This window comes from Elaeis guineensis, chromosome 6 (assembly GCF_000442705.2).
Source record: "Elaeis guineensis isolate ETL-2024a chromosome 6, EG11, whole genome shotgun sequence".
NCBI classification, from domain to species: Eukaryota; Viridiplantae; Streptophyta; class Magnoliopsida; order Arecales; family Arecaceae; genus Elaeis; species Elaeis guineensis.
In genome coordinates, this window is record NC_025998.2 from 90,505,683 (window position 1) to 90,527,729 (window position 22,047).

At 35.8% G+C, this 22,047-nt stretch overlaps 1 protein-coding gene across 2 annotated transcripts; it reads right to left on the minus strand.

Moving 5' to 3' along the window:
• Positions 1–342: 342 nt before the first annotated feature.
• LOC105035016 (casein kinase 1-like protein HD16) lies at positions 343–20,360 on the minus strand. 2 transcript variants are annotated; one of them, XM_019847180.3, is made up of 17 exons: positions 20,117–20,360; positions 18,575–19,071; positions 15,614–15,739; positions 15,450–15,523; positions 15,291–15,360; positions 15,154–15,209; positions 15,002–15,073; positions 14,797–14,891; positions 14,522–14,588; positions 14,324–14,453; positions 14,012–14,230; positions 13,747–13,877; positions 10,049–10,223; positions 9,873–9,963; positions 4,245–4,402; positions 3,309–3,497; positions 343–738 (listed from the first exon to the last, which is right to left on the minus strand). In XM_019847180.3, the coding sequence occupies exons 2-17, from the start codon at positions 19,016–19,018 to the stop codon at positions 679–681; spliced, it is 2,157 nt and encodes a 718-aa protein (XP_019702739.1). In that variant the 5' UTR covers positions 19,019–19,071; positions 20,117–20,360; the 3' UTR covers positions 343–678. The 2 variants fall into 2 exon arrangements, with proteins under 2 accessions (XP_019702739.1, XP_010908708.1); XM_010910406.4 differs by having other exon boundaries at positions 435–738; positions 20,043–20,280.
• Between the last annotated feature and the right edge of the window lie 1,687 nt (positions 20,361–22,047).

The following is a 22,047-nucleotide window of genomic DNA, read 5'->3' on the forward strand; positions in this document are numbered from 1 at the left end:
AAACGACATTTCCTGTTCATAAATAAGAGATGAGATACATAATCAACTACTGCTATACAATGTAATCCTGAAATATGCTAATTTGATGATTCATTCTACTTTAGAGTTTCAAAGTCCAGACCATGATTCCAGACATAGTCAACATGTGGTAGGCATTCTTAAGTAGGTTCAAGGATAGCACCCAGGTTCCCTAATACAAAAAACAGTGTGGCCACCACCAAGTCCTCACAACTGGCACATGAAATAACTCAAACCTGATATAATTCAACACCAAGCATGGAACCATGATCCAGTTTTCACGCATGATTTGACCATAAAAAACAAAATAAGATGGAATGAATGTTCGTTTCAACTAATTTAGGCATTTCTGCTTCAAAGAAAACCCAACTTGGGCTTCAGTTTCCAAAAACAAAAATATATAATGTATGCAGATCTTCAGATCAAAAGCCATAGGGCTGAGGTTGGTTTATAGCATGAACTTTGGAATATTTATACAGGGATGAGGAAGTATGAAAGAGGCCACACTTCTTTTTCTTTTTCTTCTATTTATAGGAAGACAAATCTAAAACTGCAATCCAAACATAAAAAAAATGCGGCACTATTCAAGAACAAGCCCCTCATCTTTCAAAATTGATAGTCAACAGCTTCCGCTCACGAAACACATGCAGCTAAGCATCATCAACACACAGTCCGGCCATAACAGATTGAAGCAATATAAAGATTCTTGGCCCATTTTTCCTGAAAGAAAAAGAGAACATTAATGATGAAGTATGCATAAGATTGTTCATGCCACTAAGCTCCCCAATAAGCGGTGATGGAATTTGAGGAATTGAAAGATTTATAGAAGCTAGATGAAATTATTGAAAAATAGGAGCTAGCAAGTAGCACCATAAAATATCTGAGTTAAAAGCTTGCAAATAAGATAAACAAGCAAAGGTCAAACTAGTACAATATGGCACAAAAGACGGGCAACATAAGGTAATCAGGGATAAGGGATAAAAATAAGATTGAAAAATTCGTACTCTGCTATGAAGTTATTATGTGAGATTTCTAGTAGATGAAATCAAGTGATGAAGCTTTCAAGGTCCCATGCCAACAGTATTGAAATACTGCATGCTTAAACAATAAAAAAAAGCAACTACTCCTTCAAACATCAAAATTGAGAATAGCAGCAGAAGAGACAGGCCAAAATGTTTGCCCAACATCCTTTTATCTTATGATCTCTTTTCCTCGTAAGCCAGACATCTCAAAAACATATGGGTATTTTTATGGTTCCGTATTGTGACAAGATTCCCCTTTTCATTTAGTTGATCCACTCCATATATGATACGATGGCTTTCCAAATCAATAACCACCAATACCAATCTGAAAAAACAAGTCCACAGAAACTTTTAATACTTCCATTCAGAAGTTAATATTGCTGTCACAGTTGGATGGTTTCGGTCACTTGAGACCAGTCACAACCGACGCCGAAACACACAGGCTAAAAGAAGGAAAACAAGCAGTGTTGGAAGCATGCTTTTTGCAATAGGATAAAAGCTACAAATTATTCATGTTACGAACTCCAAATGCCAGTGGGCAGCTTATATGCTATGATATCAGATGCATCAGCTACTATGACAGCAAGACCACAACATGGTCCGTGTTGCATTCATGGAAAGAATGTCCAAGCTCCCATGCAATTTAAAGTAGCTATCAATGAAAGAGAAGCCTTTGAAACAACCTTTCACATTGACATTTGATGGGACAAGTACATATCTGTACGTATCTATCACAATGGCTGCTCCATATCAGAAAGCATGGATCAGCTTACAATAATCATTTAATCAGGAGGTCATATACCTGTGGATGTTGTTGAAGGTTCTACTCACAATAAGTTAAGATTGGTTCTATTTTCATAACCCATAATTAGAATCTGCACTGATCTTGTCTTCAATATATCGTCTGTCCAACTTTCTAGTTTTGCTTCCAATATATTCTCCAAAAAGTTTACCCATTTTGTTTCTTAATGCTAGGCTCATTGCATTTCCCGCTACCTCAAAGACAATCAAGTAGGCATTAATATCTTCGTGTGGAAGAACAAATCAGCAAAACTTTACCTCTGCTTTCATCTTCCTCAAGTTTTACTTTTCCTTTAATCTTTTCATAATTTTTGTGCCTTGAATTAATTCATACAAATTTTCACCACCAAGACTCAAATTTGGTTTCCTACAACAAGAAAATATCTTGTTCTTTTCTTTAGTCACAGGCCAAGAAAGAAAACATGTGACAAAATTAATTAAAACTTTCTCGGTGAACAACGTCACTGCACAAATATCAAAACTTGGCACTTAAATGCTTCTAAGGTATCTAATATGTTATTCAAAGACCCACTTCCATTGATAAATCAGTTTATATGTGTCCTCAGAGATGAACAAAGCTTAGCTTCTTAAATGAAAGAAGTCCTTGCACATATCATTCACTAGCAAACTGCTGAAGAACTTAAGCACACTATAACATATTACATGAGAAATTTCCAAAATTTGAATTTTGGGTGGCACTGCATTGTCTCAAGATGTTGAAATTTAATAAATAGTTTCCTTTAACAATGCCTTCTTTTCATTTTCAACCCTCGAATCCGAAAAAAAATAGATGGAATAACAATAAATACCAAGGAGGCATTTCTTTATTGTGTAAGCCACCTTAGTCATTTCTCTGATAAAGTGTTTGCTATTCACAATAATGGGAAATAATTATGTAACTTCTTAGTATGGTATGCACGCAAAAAAGTAGACAATTATGAAAGATGAAGATAAGCAGAGTACAAAAATGGGAGGGAAAGTTTAAAGCATCATATTGCCCATCAGGGAGATAGTGATTGTAGTCTTTTCTTTAGTGTTTCAAACAATTAGAGTTCACAATAATGAAAGTTATGATGTAATAGGCTGCAGCATATGTATTTAAAAAAAAAAAAAGGAATGAAAATAAGCATAGGATGATAAGAAATTTTAATCAATTTATTAAAAAAGGCCACCTACATGTGAGTTAGGTGGTAGTCGCTGTACCAAAATTATTGAGCTTTCCAAATTGTAGCAGCAACCATCAAACAAAAACTCAAAAGCATGCATGAATGAAAATTTGAACCAAAGGTACACAGGATCATTCAACATATTTAGGTATCACTTGATTGTTACAAATGCATCAGACAGGTTTCAATGATCAAGAGTGCGCTATCTTCACATAACTCATGAATGAGGTGACTAGCACATTTGTATACCCTTCACTTCGACAGCCAACCAGGTCAACTGATTATGTGAATATAGGCATACCTTTACATGGTTGCTAGGAAAAGCAGAGGTTCGAAGAGTTTCTTGTGTCTCATCCATCAATTTTCTTTTCGGTATACTCAGAATAAAGGCAGCTTGATCAGGAGTTGCTGCTGTAGAAGTTATCCTGTAACCATTCTCCCACCGACGGTGGATTCCTTCACTTGGGTAAAGAAAATCCAGCTCTACAACCTGCATTGTAGTGATGAATAAAGCCGCAGAAAGAGTTATAAAACAGGGAAATGTTCAAGCAGGTGAACCCAGTCATTCTTTTATTCAGCTACTGTAGTACTATCAAACAAATAAATATCCTAATGGAAAAGAAGAATTTAATGAAAGGATTGATCTTCATTCTTAGGAAAACCGATAATAATGAATATCTCATTTTTGTCTTCTGAAAAGAAGAAGAAATGACAAAAACATTAAAAAAATGAAAACTTTTAAATCTCAGTGATAAAATGATCTTTTCAAGATAAAACGATTGTGAACCTAGATGGTAGATTTAATTTTGTCACCAAAGTATAGATGTCATGAGATTTAAAGGAAAAATTAATCTGAAAAAACCACATTACATATTAATGATAATGATGGGAAACTTCAAATTGCTCTGAAATGCAATTATAGAAATGGAGTCTAACATAAATTTCTTGTCTATACATAGTATATTTCCAATAAGAGATGTAACAAAATTCAGGGCGGGGGACTTTGCTGAATTAAAAAAACTCATGTACATCAAACAAATATGAACATTCACATTATAACTGATGTATGTTTGTTTTATTTGTGAGTTTCTTCATCTGTTTGAAAACATATCAACGTCTTGGGTATAAATGAAACGAACTGAAGATGTTTCAAAAACAAAATGTGAAGTTATACCAAGAAACAACATATACGGTATGGTAAAGGTGCAAGTGCATATCAGGTAACAAATTAGACTACCTGATCAGAATAGCCAGAGTTCCGTGACATGACTACCCCCCAACGGCTACCAGCGGTAGTCATACATGTAACATGAAATCCTTCTTTCCACTTTTTATTGATCCACTTGAAAGGAAATGATTCACTAACTTTATAAGACTGTTGAGTATATGGGGTTCCTGCATTGTGGGACAACAATAACTGCTATTAGCAAGCCATCAAAGAATACAGCATACAGTAGTAAATTCCTGAAAAGATTCAAAAATTGAGTGGTTATGCAGATCAGGAAAAAACAACTAACATGCATGCAAGAATGTAAAAAAGGTATTTCATGCATATATTTTTGTAGACTTATCCAATAAAAATGCCACAGAACAAATTAAATTCCACACCAGTAAATAAATATTATAAGGTCCACAAGCAAGAGTTAATATTTAGATTCACAATAATTGCTTTTAATTACTAATCATATGAAGCCATAGGAATGATTTCTTTACTTGGTGTAGCGTACACTTAATGGCCAGATTACATCAGTAAGATGCCACACAACCCAATAAATGACAGGACCAAAAACACTCACCTCTAAGAGAGCACATACAATAAGGTCTACAAGCAAGAGTTAACACTTAGGTTCACAAATAATTGCTTTAATTGCTACTAGTATGAAGCCAGAGAACTGATTTCTTTCCTTCTTGGTGTACCTTACAGTTAATGGCCAGATTACATCAGTAAGATGCCACAGACAATCCAATAAATGACAGGACCAAAACAACCGCCTCTCAAAGAGAGAGAGAGAGAGAGAGAGAGAGCCAAATTTAGTGGAGATTTGCATACTCTAGATAGCTGATATTACAGCACAGAAAATGTAAACAGCTAGCATACATGAAACTGAATAACATACTATCACTCCTTAAACACCATTTTTAACAAGACCAAACTGCTTTATTAGAAGGGCTGCCAACAAATTGAGCAGCTTGAGTAATGCAATAGTCAAGCCCGATGTGAAGCCAAACAAATCAAGCTTGAACCAGCAAAGCAAGCTCCAAATTGATTTCAATGAGGGCCAAAATTTGACCTAGCTCGATTAGGCTCAGGTCAATAAGGCTCCAATATATTCACATTTATGTATATAAGCTTTAATCATTGTATTTTATTTGTTCTTGGAATCAGATAAATGTTAATTCAGGCTTGAATCAAGCTAGATTCAATACTGACCTGATTTCAGCTCGATTTAGGATTATCAAGCTGATCAATTAGGATCACTTTCAGCTAGGTCTCAAATTAAGTTCAAACTGAGCTCGAAATAGTGGTAAAGAAATCAACATTGATCCAAGAGAACAAGCTCGAAATTAATTCCGAACAAGCTTGCCCAGACACAGGCTCAATTGAGCTCAAGCTCAACTACACCCCAATGTCTTAATGTGGTGGCATTTATCTTAAATTACCTAGGCAAAAAAAATAATAGGATTGGAAACACATTGCAATCAGCTGCTTGTAGGTATTCTAATCAAATTATTCCAGGCACAGATCTAAAAGGAACCAGAAACAATAAAAAACAAAATCAATCAGATGCAAGACAGTGCAAAGCTTTGGGGTTTCTAAGGTTAAGTTTGTTAGGAGGAATAGAGCTGGAACTATAGATTCTAGAATTTACTAGACCTGGTTTTCCAATAAAAGTGAACTAGCAGAGTGATGCTTTTAGAGAAAAAAATTGGGATCAGGTATCAAGTGATTGGCATAGATTTAGGATAAACCACAGTCAAATTAGTCTCTAAGGCCTGCTATGGAACAATAGGGTTTTATGGCTGCTGAAACCGATTTTAGAGCTTAAGAGAGGAACCTAATAAATTCCATACATCAATTGCATCTGACGTATAAGGTACGGAGGACAAAGCAAAGCAAAACAAACATGCAAAATTCAAGAGAAAGTCGAATAATTAGAATAAAGAGGAAGGACATTACCAGTGGCATCTCACTAAACTGGGAACCTAGGCCTCACAATTAACTGCAAGCCCTATGCATGCACTATGTCATCATCTCACGAAAAACAGAAAACGTTTTAATTCTTTACTTATTACTCATCAGCATTCTAACAAAGAAAGACCAGACCTACTTGAAGATTTATAGGGTAACTGATACATAGACCAAAACAAGTAGAAAATAAATAAAAGTGAAAGCATCATGGACATCTCATCACTTTAGATGATAAAAGACTGTATTTAGTAGGGCACTGACTGCTTGTAACCCTCTTAAAGTGGGCAGCCCTGTTTATTCGTTTCTTTGTTATGCACCAAAAGAGGAAGCTTGGTAGCAGAAAACCTCTACAGTCTCAGCCAGTGCGGAATCTCAGGTTTAAATTCACAAGCTCACTAACTTCCTCGGCACTTCGTTCTTTTTTTTTTTTTTTAAGAGATCTGTTTCGCTGCAACTGAATTAACTCCTGCTGACTAAGAGGGGAACCTTGAGAAGGGTAAATAATCATATAATTAGATTCTCTTTCCTTCTAGAGTCCCATTTGAACAAGTTCTATGTGTAGCTTAAGTCATACAAATCTTGTCTTGTTTTGGCCAAATAACATCATACAACATCTTAAGGAAGTCCTTTCCATGTTGAGACATGTTAGATAGCCTGCAAGCATTTTCTCAACATCCTTTCCAAATTATGACTCCTGATTAAAGAACTTTTTCAAGCTTCTCCTTTTAGCGATGCAAGAGAGAGAGTTTTCGCTAGCCAATTATTACTGTGGGGCCCGACAAAGTGGCCAAGTAATATGCTTGGCTTTCTTTTCCTAATTTGAGACTCATAAAAATAATTTTTTTTGGAATACCACAAATCCATGGAAGATCTAATTTCACTGGATGTTTCTACTAGGAGAAACAGCTAGCATCCTCCATTCAATATTCACCATCAATCAAGAGATCAAAAGACACTAGGACATCAAATCTCAATTCTAAGTGTGCTGAAATTGATGATCTCTTTGATCAAAATTAATCTTTTTATAGTTCCTTAAATCAGTGAATGCACAAGGATGAACTACTGGAACAGATTCAACACTTTGATGATCCAACCACTGGATACCCTTCCCATGGAAAGATCTTTGGTCTTCATTATTCTAGATGTAGTGAAAACCTTCACGTGCTAGACTATGGCACTAAGGATAAAAATGTAGTTTGACAAAAGCAAGCTCCTGTTCATCATGTTCAAAGGTAACAAAACTTGTATATATAGTGTTCTTGGAAGAGGCACAAACTTCAAGGAGGAACCAAACAGCCTCTAGAACGAATTTTGAACTCTCCTCTTAAAAACATGTGAAAACAACAGGAATAGGAAGTTATCAATACCAATTGAAATGCTTGCATTTATTTTAGGAATTTTTGTTGTTCCTATTTTCAGATTGCATGGCTCATGCTAATTTCTGTAGATTCACATAAAAAGCACGGACATAACAAATACTCCAAATTTAAGCATCCCAAGGCTCCCAGAGCAATAAAAGAAGTAAAGTTTGCTTTCAAGTTCAATCTCCACGTTCTAAATGTGTTTGTTAAGATTAGCACCCAGCCAAGGTTGTAGTTTCTCATCCACATCCTCCAATACCTGGAAAAAGCAAACTCCACATGACAATGTTTAAGAAAACTACTCTGATTTTAGTCCCCATATTTTCTTATATAATTTTAGCATCAATAACAGAATCACAAAAAAGTAGTAATAGGAATCTTCCATTTACAATTCCCACCTGCTTCCAGATCTCCTTGGAAACATGATCCCATAACCACTTCAAAAGTGTTATGTTATTAAATATTTTTAAGAGATCTGCCCCATACCCGCATCCAAGCTGCTTCTGGTAACCAAGCACCATGTGCACTTCCAATGCAGAGGTGGTTCTCTTTATTTTATATGTAGCTTTGACTAAGTTTTTTAGCATGTAGACCTTTTGTGGCAAACTTGCCTACAACCAAGGTTCGCCATCTCGGTGCCGGGTCCCATATTGCTGCCAACCTGTTACTGTGCCGGTATGGGGCCGGTTTGGCGCACCAAGTATAGGTATACCACCATATCACATACAAATACTAAATCGGTATAGTACGGTACTGCCTCATACCGCTCAATTCGGTATCGTACATGCAACCTTGCCTACAACAAATCACAGGTTCAAGTATCATGTGCTGCACATGAACTGATCAAAGGTTGGCATAATATGATACTGTTAGTTATCATGTCATGCCATACCATGCCATGCTGGTCAGGTGGTTTCCATGTCAGGGCTTCTGCAACCAAAGTTGGTGGGATATCCATCTCTCACTAACATTTGGAGTTTCTAAGCAAAATCTGAATTCGATGCATTTATTTGGGGAACTCATCCCAAAACCTTAACCAGATAAGAAACTTCTAGGAACTGGACTCCCAATATATAAGCCCAATATATAAGCGCCGAAAAAAGCAGTGTAGCAAGGAGGGAAGAGAGGAACCCATTGTTACTTCTTGCCGCTGCAAAGCATTAAGTCCAATCCACCACTTAAAGGTCTAAAACCTAGATGATTCAAAACAAAAGGCAGAGAGAGAGAAAAATCTGAATTAAAGATCTCCTTACTTTTCTTAATAAAACCACTCCACTAGAATACATCCCACTTTTATTTGTTTCCTGTAGGAAGATAGCATACAAGGGTATCCTAGTGCATAAGGCTCTTGTCATTATACAGTCTAGAGATGGTCAGATGTGTGCAGCCTTACCCCTATGTGCAGAAAGGTTATTTCTGGGTTTCGAACCCATGACACTTATGTCCTATAGGAAGAGAGTAGATACGAGAAAAAGAGTTCTCCCGTAAACATCCATAAATTAAATCATAGCTACCTATTAAAGTGACTCAAACTTGAAAACCAGTGGAAAAAATAAAAAAAATAATTTCACATGTATTTTCTAAAATATATTTGTCTTATTTTATGATCGCATTACCTATTTTTCACATCAATGACTTTTCTTAACCATTACTTCACACTTTTGTAGTGTCCCTGAATGGCCAACTATGTTTACAACAAGAGAAAAATGGGAAAGAAAAAACAATACATAGAAAAAAAGAGAGAGCCTGTGTTAGTCAATTGCAACATGTAAAAGTTCACCTCAACAAACATGTAGCGTACAGCTACAGACTACTCTGGACCACACAAAACATTCAGGGCTATGTGCCCCCATACATTGCTGATACTTACAAATTGTACAGAACATATTAGCATGGCAAGTCACTTGAATCCATCTTATGAATGTATCGATGACCGATAACCTAATAAAAAATAAGAGCACATGTAACAAGTAATGTGCATGGGCTGACAACAGACATGAGTACAGTGAATTTGGCCTTCTTTACTCCATCTTATAAGCTCTGACGGAATCAAAATATTCCATCAAAATAATAAATAAATGTATACACAGTTATGCTACTTTGTGATTACGGGATTCTTACTACTGTTCTGATGTCAAAAAACTACAATGAGCATATTTAAGAAGTTTCATAGTCTACTAGTTTCCTGAATGACGAAAGCTCAACAATATTATTACAGAAAAAATGGCAATAACATCTGGTGAGAATTTTGTTCTTCACTATGAAAGCTTCTAGCCTACAGAATGCACAAGAATATATGACATTTTGCACAAACCTTTAGACATAACAACCAATGAACTTCCATTAGAAGCACCAGCTATTGCACTTATATAATAATTCTTCTCCCACTGCTCCATAATCCAATCCTACAACAAAACCAAATAGAGATGAAAACAAAAGAATAATAACATGAAGATCGACATAGATCAGCCAGATTTAATTATGACACACCTTATGCAAGAACATAGGTGACAACTCATAAACCTGAGAAGAGAAACCTGTTCCTGCATCCATAATGAGGGCCCAAAGGTTTGCTGATGATGCCACGCAACTGATAAATAAACCATCTTCATTGCCCTTTTCAATATGTTGCTGGAGTCTTGCATCTGCTACATTATAATGGTATCTAGAAATATCAAATTAACAGAGTTTCAGACTTCCAGTGGTACATAAAAAAAAATAAAAAAATTGTCCTGCATTGGTTCAAACTAACAATTACACGGATGATCTGAAGAGGAATGCAGAATATAAAATTTAGCAAGACAGACAAATGAGTATAATTGACAGTACAGCTCCATATATGAAAATTTGGAGAGTTGTGGGAGGAAAGAAAGGAAAATGAAAATTTTAATGCAACTGGAGGTGAAAGACAACTAGAAGTGAAATGCAACTGATACTCTCCAAATTTCTTCAAGGGCCAGACCAAGTCCCAGCAGATCACATTAAATTTCAGTTTAGGAACTTAATTTACAGCAGATATAACATTTCCTCTAAAAGAAGCATAAATGTCATATTGAGTTTAAAATGGTTTTTTTGGTAGGCATAATTTAAAATAACTACTGAAAATTTTTTGAACTTTTGAACTTGTAAAGACAAAAGTTAATCCCATCACATTATTGAAACAAATGCAAACCTTCATTTACATGATCCATGGGTTTCTGTTTTAGATGAGTAGATGCAAGTCAAGCATCAATATCATTGTTAGAAAGGATCTAGCATTCTAACATTTGGAACAGTAAAAAGCAAGAAACCTACCAAAATCTCAGAAAATTGGGACTCACCTTATGAACTACTCCACCAAATATTCTAAATGAAGCAGAAATATGGGGTTAAGTGTCATAACAGGAATAGGTACCAGTGGCATTTCTATTGACAAACTGGAATCCTAAAATAGCCAGTAGTGAACTAGTGGTACATGAGGAAACAGAGATTTGAATGCAAGAAGAGAGAAGAGGAAGTCCCTGAAAAAATTGGACATGCAGCATGAATACAAACATGTTCAATTCTTAAGAAATTAGAAAAACAATTTTAGTGCAAATAGGGCAAGAAAAAGAAATATAAACTAATCAAGATAAAGTTGGTCCCTGATATAAATTATGGGAGCACAGAAGAAGGATGGCAGGTCCAAAATCTAGGGCAAAGACGCCAGACTGACACATAGATGAAAATAGGACTAGAAATTGATTGGATTAAACCACTTCCAATCTAGAACCCAACCAAAATTAATCTAGTCCAAGCCAAACAAAAGTTACTTGGATTAGGCTTGGATTCGAAAACATAACATGCTCTAAATACAGAACTGATCACTAAATTCCCAATCCAAAACCAAATCAACCTGAACTGATCCAAAAGTAGTATGCTACAACTTTCCAAGACCTCCTTGAATATAAGAAATTGATTATCTTTTTATAACACAGTCAGCCAATAATGTATTACTAACTATAATTACATGTAGCTATTAATCAAACAGTAAATAGATATGTTCTTGATAATGTCAACACATGTTGCTTGATATTATTTTATTGCATAATTTATTTATGATACAATTAGCTAATCAATTCATACATGTATATCGTGCATTCTCAAAAAAGATATGCATATTACATCTTTTGTCTGGATTATTTTTGACCCCCATTTGACCTGAAAAATCCAATGGATTGATAAAATCATTATTAAGGCTGACCCAATCCAACCCAAAGGGAATTGTATTAGTTTTGGGTTCAATTTTTTAACCTGGCTCAAATATGGACAGGATTTGTGATGTGCCCAGCCCTAGATGAAAATATCAGGGAAGCTTCAGCAAGCTCTTCAAAACAATAACCAGCAATTTTTCTCCACCAATGATTTAAAGAAGCACTAGAAGAAAATTTTGTAAGAGAATATTACAAATGTTAGCACATGAAACTCTTTGACCAGTCCAATTCTATCTGACCTTTATAGTTGGGCACTACTAAAATGTTAAACTCTAGAAGGAGAACTTGTCTTATTTCAAGCATGTTGCTCGAATTATCGAACAGATACTTCAGGAAACCATACAAAATAATTGGCAACTAAATTTTCCATCAAAATGCAATAAGAAAGATGATTTAGTGTAGGATAACAACAATGTACATGATTCCTCCAATGCCGTTTAAGCACATTTACAAGGTGATCAAGGAAATCAATACAAAACTACCAATCTACAAATCATTTCCTAGTTTGACCATGGTTAAGTTGGCATTCCATAATTGCTCCCATATGACTTTAAAACCACTTATGAAAATCTGAAACTTTCCACATATGCCTTACGAATCAATATTTTGCTTAGTGGCATTGAAAGACAAATAGTCAATCCTGAGGTTGTGGTGCAGCTAGTTAAGTCTCATGACGAGATTTTAGTTGAGCGAAAAGAGCTCTTCATGAAAACCATTCCTCATAAGTTCATAACTGAAACATGCAAAGGATAAAAGATGAATATAGCAACTTGGCATCCATAAGATAGGTGAAATCCTGAGCAATCAAGCAATTGAAATTGAACAGATTTACATAAGTCCAGGTGACACCAAAATATAACAAATGGGAGGTGGGTGGAAGATCAATGCAAGTCCTTGAAGAAATTAACTGCATTAAATTCAACTACCTTGGACTAGTAGCAAGTTTACTTTAGCTCTATGGTGGAACCTACAATGTCAAGAATCCAAAGATTCTTTGTGTCTTTAGGTAAATGGTTCATTCCTGCCATAATTTGACAGTTTGTTGCTCAAAGCCAACTTTGACCATATCTTGATTATAGTGGAGTTCAGCAAGGAAGCCTAGTTCCTCTAGATCTGAAAAGTTGTGGACTTATCACTTAGGCTTTAGAATTTGCATTAGACTTCATAGAAAGAAGTCAAAAGAAAAGGTTCCACTTGTGTAATTATACAAGACCATGTAAAGAAGTAAAGAATTTAGCATAAACAAGTTTTATGGGAAAATTGACCAGTCAAACCAACTAGGGACATTGAAGAGATAAACAGAAAATTTTAATCAAGATCAATGATCTAAACATGAAAAGAGATTAAGGCTAGCATACCATGTGAGAAGCAAAAAAAAAAAAATGAAGCATAGCCGTGAAAAAACAAAATTGGTAAGGCTAAGAAAACAGCTTTTCCAAAGATAAAGTTTACGAAATTGGTCATAGAATGGATTAAAATGATTAAAGAGAATTGCTAATGACAGCATCACTGTTTCAGTATCACACCATAGAGTCAAAGAAGGGTAAAGAGATCTTGAAAGCAATAAGGTTGGGACACATTTTGGGTAGCACATCTCCAAGAGAAGAATTTGGAAACCTAGGATGCAGATTTTGGGCCTTAACCAGATGTCTTGGAGTATTTGGATCCTAAGAGTCACAGAATGAAAGGAAAGGAAAACCTAGAGTAGAGAGTTCAGGCTTTAAGAAGCTAGATACCTGGGATTCTTTGAAACTCAAGAGTCAATAGTTAGAATGCTCAATCGGGGAGTTCATGACTCAGCAAATAACACCTGAATAGAATGCTAACTGAAAGGAAAACATAACCCCCTCCCACCCCCCACAAAAAAAAAGGACAAAAAGCATATATAGTTGAATCACACCACAAAACCAGTTGCATCAAGTGCAGCACAAGTCAACCTAGTACCAGTTAAATTACCTCTGCTTCATGGGTCGCCTAGCATTGTAAACTGAAATCCATTGAGTTGCTGGGCTTCCCAGTCGGACTTTTTTCTTAGGTTGCTCATCTTCTTCAAGATTCACAAGCAATCTTCCACGTTTCTGCCCAACCTAAATACGTAAAAGATTAACTCTTAAGATAATTTTACAGAATCAGTTGATGAACATCAAAACAGGGTAACAGCTTATAAAATACTGAACAAGGAGCATCAATGCTGCTGCCTTTGTGGACTCTAATCAACAACCTTTAAAGCTCCATCAATTCTGATAGGTCTCAGCGGAGAGCATGGTTCAATCAAACCGTCGAAAAGGGAAATAAGCTTGGAGTAATTTGGCTCTTCGTCAAATTTCATATTTGTCACCATTTCAAGAAACTGTTTGAATGGAGCAGGGCAGAGACAACACAATAACTCAGGGGAAGTAGCCATTTTCCTCTTACAAACAAGAAAACTCTTGTTATCTCCCTGAATTTGTTAAACAATAATGGAAAATGGGCTTCAGATTAGCTCAAATACAAGTCATAGACACAGCAGACCTGAGAACATGATATAATATACCTGGTAGCCTTGCCAGGGTAACCTTCCTTTGATAAGGAATATCAAAGTGTAGGCCAAGGACTCCAGGTCATCCCTCCGGCTTCCTGTACGACCTAAATGGGCATGCACACTTGCATATCTTATTGTTCCCCTGCCAAAAGAAATTATTAGAGCACAACAGAGATCATAACTAAGATGAGCATCTAAAAGTCTATATACCTAAATATATCTGGCCTTTGATCATATTCCACATGTTGACCTGATGATACTTCTTTCCATCTTGATGCTGCACCACATAAGACATTAATCACACCCTTAAAATTCTTTAGGGCCAAAAACTAAATAACAGAATAGCAGAAGAGACAACATTAAAATCCCAGGGACATTTAATTAGGCAGAATCCTTGATGCATAAGAAGATGCCAGTTCAACAAGGCCACTAAGCTTATTACATCATATTGATGAAAAGAAATAAAGCTCAAAATAGACATATACCCAAACCAAGATCAATAAGAAAGAGCTTTTTCTCATCAGCAGTTCCAGGCTGACCAAGTAAAAAGTTTTCTGGCTTGACATCTCCATGTACAAACCTGACCAGGAAATGGTCAAGCATTAAATATGAAGTCAACTGGTGAAGGTGATTAGAAGATAAACAAACTATATTTAATTGAAGGCAAAAAAACAAAACTATGAAGAGTACCCCTTTGCATGAAGCTTCTCAAGAATCGATATGGCCTCTACAGCAATGCAGGCCACCATATTTGGTGACATTCTGTTCCATAAGGTGTCAAATAATTAAACATAAGCAAGACATCATAGAACACAAAACAAAACAGAAGTATGTCCACGTACGCTTGGCCTACAGAATTCCAAACATCCCAAAGACTAGGCCCAAGCATATCCATCACCTGAAACAGTTAAATAAGCTATATTTATCAAAACATCCATAATTCCAACATTCTAAAAGTTTTAATAGAATTTGAATTCACCAGAATGTAGTAGTCTCCTTGACGGCCCTTGTGATGAACCCATGGTATTCCATAACATCCATTAAGGGTGCTTGTCACCAGAAACCAATGAGTCAGACATATGAGTCAGCATTACCAAGGAAAACATGAACGTGCCACCACAAAAAGAAAATTTCTTACTTATAAACTTGCCACTCGTATGGCGGGCCATAGTTGCAGCCCTTACTACTGCGGTGTTCAAATTTCAATGCCACCTACAGATTATGCAGGTAATACATTATTAGAACAGATCTACTATTATTGTTTAAAGTCTTCGCATACTGACTATAGGTTCAGAATTCAACCTCAAAGGCATCTGGTCCTGTACGCTCTGTTCCACCAGATACCCTTCTGCCAACATAGACCTGACCAAAACCACCTTTACCCAATTTCCTTTCTATTTTATATGTAGGAGAATTACCTACTTGAACCTGCAATGGAGACAGGCAACATTAGCTTTATGCAAGTCTTGTCCTCTGAACATAGAAAATCATTTTTAATGATATGAAAAAAATGCAGTAAGAACAATAATATACTAGAGAATATTAAAAGAAAAGAGTGATTGCTTTATCCCTTGCCTAAGAAGCTGAAATTTTTATGTCACAGATGGTATCTAACCAATGGAATATTCAAATTAATAATTTTATAGCATCAAACTTGACATCAGACTCTTAGCAAAAAAAATAAATAAATAAATAATAATCCAGAAAACAAGATGTGAAGTTTTCAAAATGTTCAAAAAACAGATTGCAACATATGCAATCCCCCAAAGGCTTCCATAAGCATGACAACTTTTGATTGGTACTGCAACCTTTCCCTTCAGAAAATGATTATTAAGACGATAAAAAGGCATCAATACCATATCTATAACAAGATACTATTCAGAATCCTCAGATCAAATTCTGGATATTCTGAAATGAGATTTCAGATGTGTCAATCATTTGCAGACAAGAAAACATGTGAAGGAGGTGGTATCACCATAACATCCTTCCCTGTGTGTTTGAAATCTAGTATTTCAGCTACCTCAGTAGGAGACTCAAACAAATCATCCATCTCACTCAAGATGGAAAACTGAAAAAGTTTTAGGACCAAGAACTCTGCAAACTTGGGCAACACAAGATGAGACATCAAGACTAATAGCTGGCAATAATAATAACAAGAACCAATGCAGTTCTCTGCATGTGTTTATTATTTAGTGATTCAAAAACCACATGATAAGACTATTTGACCAATATATGAATTTCATTTCCAGCCATTCACTGATGGTTTGAAACACATTGCTAGTATGAGCTAAAATAATAACTGCACAAATATATCCGATCAGTGAGTGACCAAAACTATGATCCTTCTATGTAACCAAAGACCGTGTTTCTATGGTTCTTCCCCAGGGTTAACTAAGAAACTTAAGAACCAGGAAGGCATTTAAACCTCAATTGTTTTAAACTTCTATAATTTAACATAACAAAGTTGATATTTGTATTATACATAAGCACTAAAAATGATTAGGTTTAGCCTAGTGCCATGCACATACTGTGTGTGCAGTTGATTCAGAAGTAAACATCCAATGGATGGCTGTGATTTCATCAGTCATGATTATTTGGAATAGATTTCATAAATATACTTTCTAATTTAGTTCAGAACTTCTTTCTCTTGCTTTCTCATTTATTAAAGAGTGAATGTCAAAGGGTATAATTACTAAAAATGAAAGGGGATTTAAGATGCACAGCCTTACTTGCTTCTATATGAGACCTACAGCCTCACACACAAACATCTTTGACTGGTTCTGCAACCTTTCCCTTCAGAAAATGATTATTAAGATGATAAAAAGGCATCAATACCATATCTATAACAAGATAATATTCAGAATCCTCAGATCAAATTCTAGATATTCTGAAATGAGATTTCAGATGTGTCAATCATTTGCAGACAAGAAAACATCTGAAGGAGGATGGTATCACCATAACATCCTTCCCTGTGTTTTTGAAATCTAGTATTTCAGCTACCTTGGTAGGAGACTCAAACAAATCATCCGTCTCACTCAAGATGGAAAACCGAAAAAGTTTTAGGACCAAGAACTCTGCAAACTTGGGCAACATAAGATGAGACATCAAGACTAATAGCCGGCAATAATAATAACAAGAATCAATGCAGTTCTCTGCATGTGTTCACTACTTAGTGTTCAAAAACCACATGATAAGACTATTTGACCAATATATGAATTTCATTTCCAGCTATTCACTGATGGTTTGAAAGACATTGCTAGAATGAGCTAAAATAATAAGTGCTCAAATATATCCTATCAGTGAGTGACCAAAACTATGATCCTTCTATGATAACCAAAGACCATATTTCTATGGTTCTTCCCCCGGGTTAACTAAGAAACTTAACAACCAGGAAAGCATTTAAACCTCGATTGTTTTAAACTTCTATAAATTAACATAGCAAAGTTGATATTTGCATCCTACATAAGCATTAAAATGATTAGGTTTAGACTAGTGCCATGCACATACTGTGTGTGCAGTTGATTCAGAAGTAAACATCCAATGGATGGCTGTGATTTCATCAGTCATGATAATTTGGAATAGATTTGATAAATATACTTTCCAATTTAGTTCAGAACTTTTTTCTCTTGCTTTCTCATTTATTAAAGAGTGAATGTCAAAGGGTATAATTACTAAAAATGAATGGGGATTTAAGATGCACAGTCTTACTTGCTTCTATATGAGACCTACAGCCTCACACACAAGCATCCAGCCATGCTATATGTATGCATTACATATAGTAAAGATGGCGACAACCATATGCACTTGCATTTTATTAGCTTAAAAGAAATCAGATCTGATATAATTTACTATGTTATCTTCATAAGAAACAAATTAACATACAAATGACCATATGCGTAACTTGCATAAACACATGGTATAAAACATATACAACATGTTTATATACACAGAAATAAGTCTTAATGCACACTCACATACATAGCAAGAAACTCCAGAATCTGTTCAGAAAAACAGCTCGCAGCTATGTCCCAACAAAACCCGTAAAGGAAAATAGTTTATAATAACTCCAATCCAACAGGTCAACAGATAATAAAGAACAAAAATCATCTCTAAGACATTAATAGAAAGAGATGAAAATCAAACAAAGATCCAGTTGATAAATACAAAACTCATCCAGAAAGTCAAACCAAATAGTGCTAACTAGATCCACTTTCATTACTAAGTGAAATATAACAGAGAAATTGAATGGGATAAAAGGCATACCCTCTCAGGGACAGGAGCTGCGCTCCCATCGTCTTCAGCTCCCATCAGTTTTTCAGCACTTCCACCATCCATCGCCAAGTCTTTATCAGCAATGCCCTCAGCAGCTTGATTCAAAATGAAGCCTTGGGCACCTGGAACAGCAGCTCCCCTAACAGCAGCCCCTGCTAGAATTTCACAAGGCTGGTCAGGGTCCAAATCAATCAGCGTAATACCTCTTCCTCTACCACCAACTGTAGGCCTAACTGGTGTAGCTGAAGGCCCTTTTGCTACTGCTGCAGCATTCGAGCCCCTTCCTCTACCTGCACCACCACGCCTTCCTGTTCTATTTGTTGTCGGCAATACCCAGTTTTCAGCTTGGTCAATAGGCTGGGGAGGGAGTGGAATATCATCAAGTTTCTTGGATTTCAAACGAGCTTGCCGGGCTCCACTTCGCAGCTCGGGCATCCTCTCCCCATGCAAGTCACACCCACATTAAATTCCTGGAAGTCCCTTCCAATCTCCTCATCCAAGAAACAATGCCATGGAGAAAGATGAAGAAATCAGTTCACATAAGAAGAATAAACCGGTAGCACACGAAAAAAAAATCCAAAACAAGACAGAAATAAGATGCAGAATAAAACAAATTCACTTAGAATCAAGAAACGATGTCCCCAAGAAAACTAAGCTTAACAGCGAATTTAACAACATAGTCTCTCGATGATCAGACAATACCGTGCCCTCTGAACAAAGAGGAGTGCCAACGCAACAATCAAAAACAGGGATAATATCCAAATTTTTCTCTTGGGCCACGATAAATGACTACGAAACATCTGCTCACCGATCAAATCAGGAAAAAAAAAATAAAGATGGAAGAATCAAGCCAAGGGTTCCCGCAATAATAAATATAAAGAGCCCAACTATTTTAGCACCACATCCTTTTGAAAGGAATCGAACGTAGAAAAAAAGAAGAGGTATCTCTATCATCCCATCTGCGGATTTCACAGAAAAATTCCTCCTTTTCCCACAAAAAGCTTTACCAAAACGGGAATCGTCACTAGCAAAAGTGATCAGTCTGTCTATTCCACCTTAATAGGCTCTCAAATCTCTCCCTTAAGGGAAATCCAAAACAAAAAAAAAAAAAAATCTTTTATCCTATATGAGGCATCAACAGATTCGCTTAAAAAAGAAAGGAAGAAATCTATCCCCTCTCTATCCCATCGTCAATTATTCCCTCGATTCATCCCATAAAGAACAGATCAAAATCAAAACTTTCAGAAACAACCATCATCGCACACCAAAATCCACAAACCATTCGCACGCAACGGATCATCGAAACCAAATCGACACGAGAAAGTGATCATCAGAACATAAAACACACAAAAATTTATTTTTTTTCTTCCGAAAAAACAGGAATATCGTCGTGAACGAAAAAAAAAACGTCGAAGAAAACGTGATCGGCGAACACAACCAGAAAGATCGACTTGCTTACGATCGACTGCTCAACTACGGCGTGCGATCGCGCTTAGATCTTCCTGGATGGTGGCGGCGGGAGTTCGGCATTACCAGGAGTCGCGGCGGAGGCTGGAGGCGCCGCAGGATACGGCGAAGATAGGATCGAGGTATCGGTAGGGTTAGGGCTTGTCTCGGACGTCTCCTCGTGTATCGAGAACAGGGAAGGGAAATCGGAGTTAAAGAGAGAGAGGGAGGGATTAGGGGGGGACGAAGGGCTGATGGCGGAGGCCAAAACGTGGAGGTGCGCTTCCTGAACGCTCTCACCACCGCTGTCCAAATCCTTACCGTGTTATGCAAACACAATTCATGCATGCATAGGAAATAAATATGTCAAGGGTGGCCCATGGCCTTGTACACATACATCCCGGATGGATAGATGATTTTTCCTACCCTCCTCTATTATTTTATTACTTTTTTTATTGAATGAGTGGAATTACTAGATTGCCCTGGCCTCTACCTCACCTCACATTCTCCAACCTACCTCCATGGTGAGAATTTTTTTTTTTTTTTTTTCCTGTGTATGATTTGTTTATGTCTAACCTTCAAGAAGTAGTGGATGGTGCCTCAAAAGCCAACAAATAAATGGCAGGGTATTAGATATGCAAGTGAAACAAATAAGATTATAATTAAGTAAATAGAATCAAAATGATGATTCTATAGATTGTATGAACTATATAGATCTAATTAGATGGTTAACTTTAGATGAGCGAGAAAGATTATAAGTAGATAAATACATTATGAAAATTTTGGCACTTAAAAATTGCCAAAGTTTTATTTTTTGCATGGCAAATAAATAGGAGTGTAGCTAGATTAATGATTATATGAAAATATATAGGAGATTTTTTTTTCACAAATTGAAAACAATTAATAGGATAAAAATTAAAAGAGCAAAGGATTTAATTTGTAGGGATAGGAAAATATGTGGGTATAAAAATAATAGTATAAGCGGTAAGCTTGAATTTTTTGTAAGTGTGTCTTTAGAAATTGTTCGTAAGTGGGACTATAATATAATTTGGAATATTGTAGATACTTATCGAATGGCTTTAATGTAGTTTTAGCCCTTTTCAACTTAACTAAAGGATAATAATTAAAAATAAGATAAATATAATTAATTATGGACATCACATGGCTAATTACCTCCATGGCAAGGTCTATCTAAGGTTTCACTTTGGTTTTTATTTGACTTAAAGAAGGTTGAGAATTGAATGGTAGAAGTGTAATCAAGGAAGCACGTATATCAACGATTGTAGGGGCAATGATGGCATTAATTATACTATCAACATAATATAATCAGATATTAGTTTTGAATAGATGGAAGAAGTTGCAAGGGGATAAACTACCATGAGAGCTTACATGCTTAATAATTAATGAACTTTCAATGCTTGGCCATAGATTTGTGATAGCTGGACTAAAAATGTAAAATAGAATTTGCATTAATAAATTCAAATAGTTATCGTATAAGAATAAGAAGAAGAAAAATTTGGTTGATAACTTGAGTTATTTATAATTGTTAATTTTCATAACTTAAAACTCATAAGTTAGATAAATGCTTATCAGAAGGTCTTTAATATAACTCTTAGTTTTTATCAATAAGCACTAGATTGTTAGAAGTACAGAGCAAACAAATAAAGTATTGATTTTATTTAATCAGTAAACGAAGCTACATCAAATTAACATAGTATAATTATAAGAGATTCAAGAGTTTAGATAGGTCGAGCACTTCTTTTATCGGTTGATGTTTTGATATTGTTATTATAATAGATGTTCAAACCCTAATTTAACTTTGTCCAATTTCAAAATAACCTAGATATGAATAGAATATTCATAATTTACCCTATCTCATATGAGGGAGAGAAAAGAAATAGAGCCTTCAATCCTCCATTTAACTCTTTCCTCCTTTTGCAAGAAATGGTTGGCTATGCCAACAAAGAAGGGATAATGATGTTTAACAAGGAAATCTCAAACTAGATATGAATACTTGC

Coding starts and splice junctions, on each gene's coding strand:
- LOC105035016 (XM_019847180.3), bottom strand. CDS start 19,018: ATGCCCGAGCTGCGAAGTGGAGCCCGGCAAGCTCGTTTGAAATCCAAG. Junction 15,361..15,449: donor TACGAGTGGCAAGTTTATAA/GTAAGAAATTTT, acceptor TCTGGTGACAAG/CACCCTTAATGGATGTTATG. Junction 15,074..15,153: donor TGGAATTCTGTAGGCCAAGC/GTACGTGGACAT, acceptor CTTATGGAACAG/AATGTCACCAAATATGGTGG.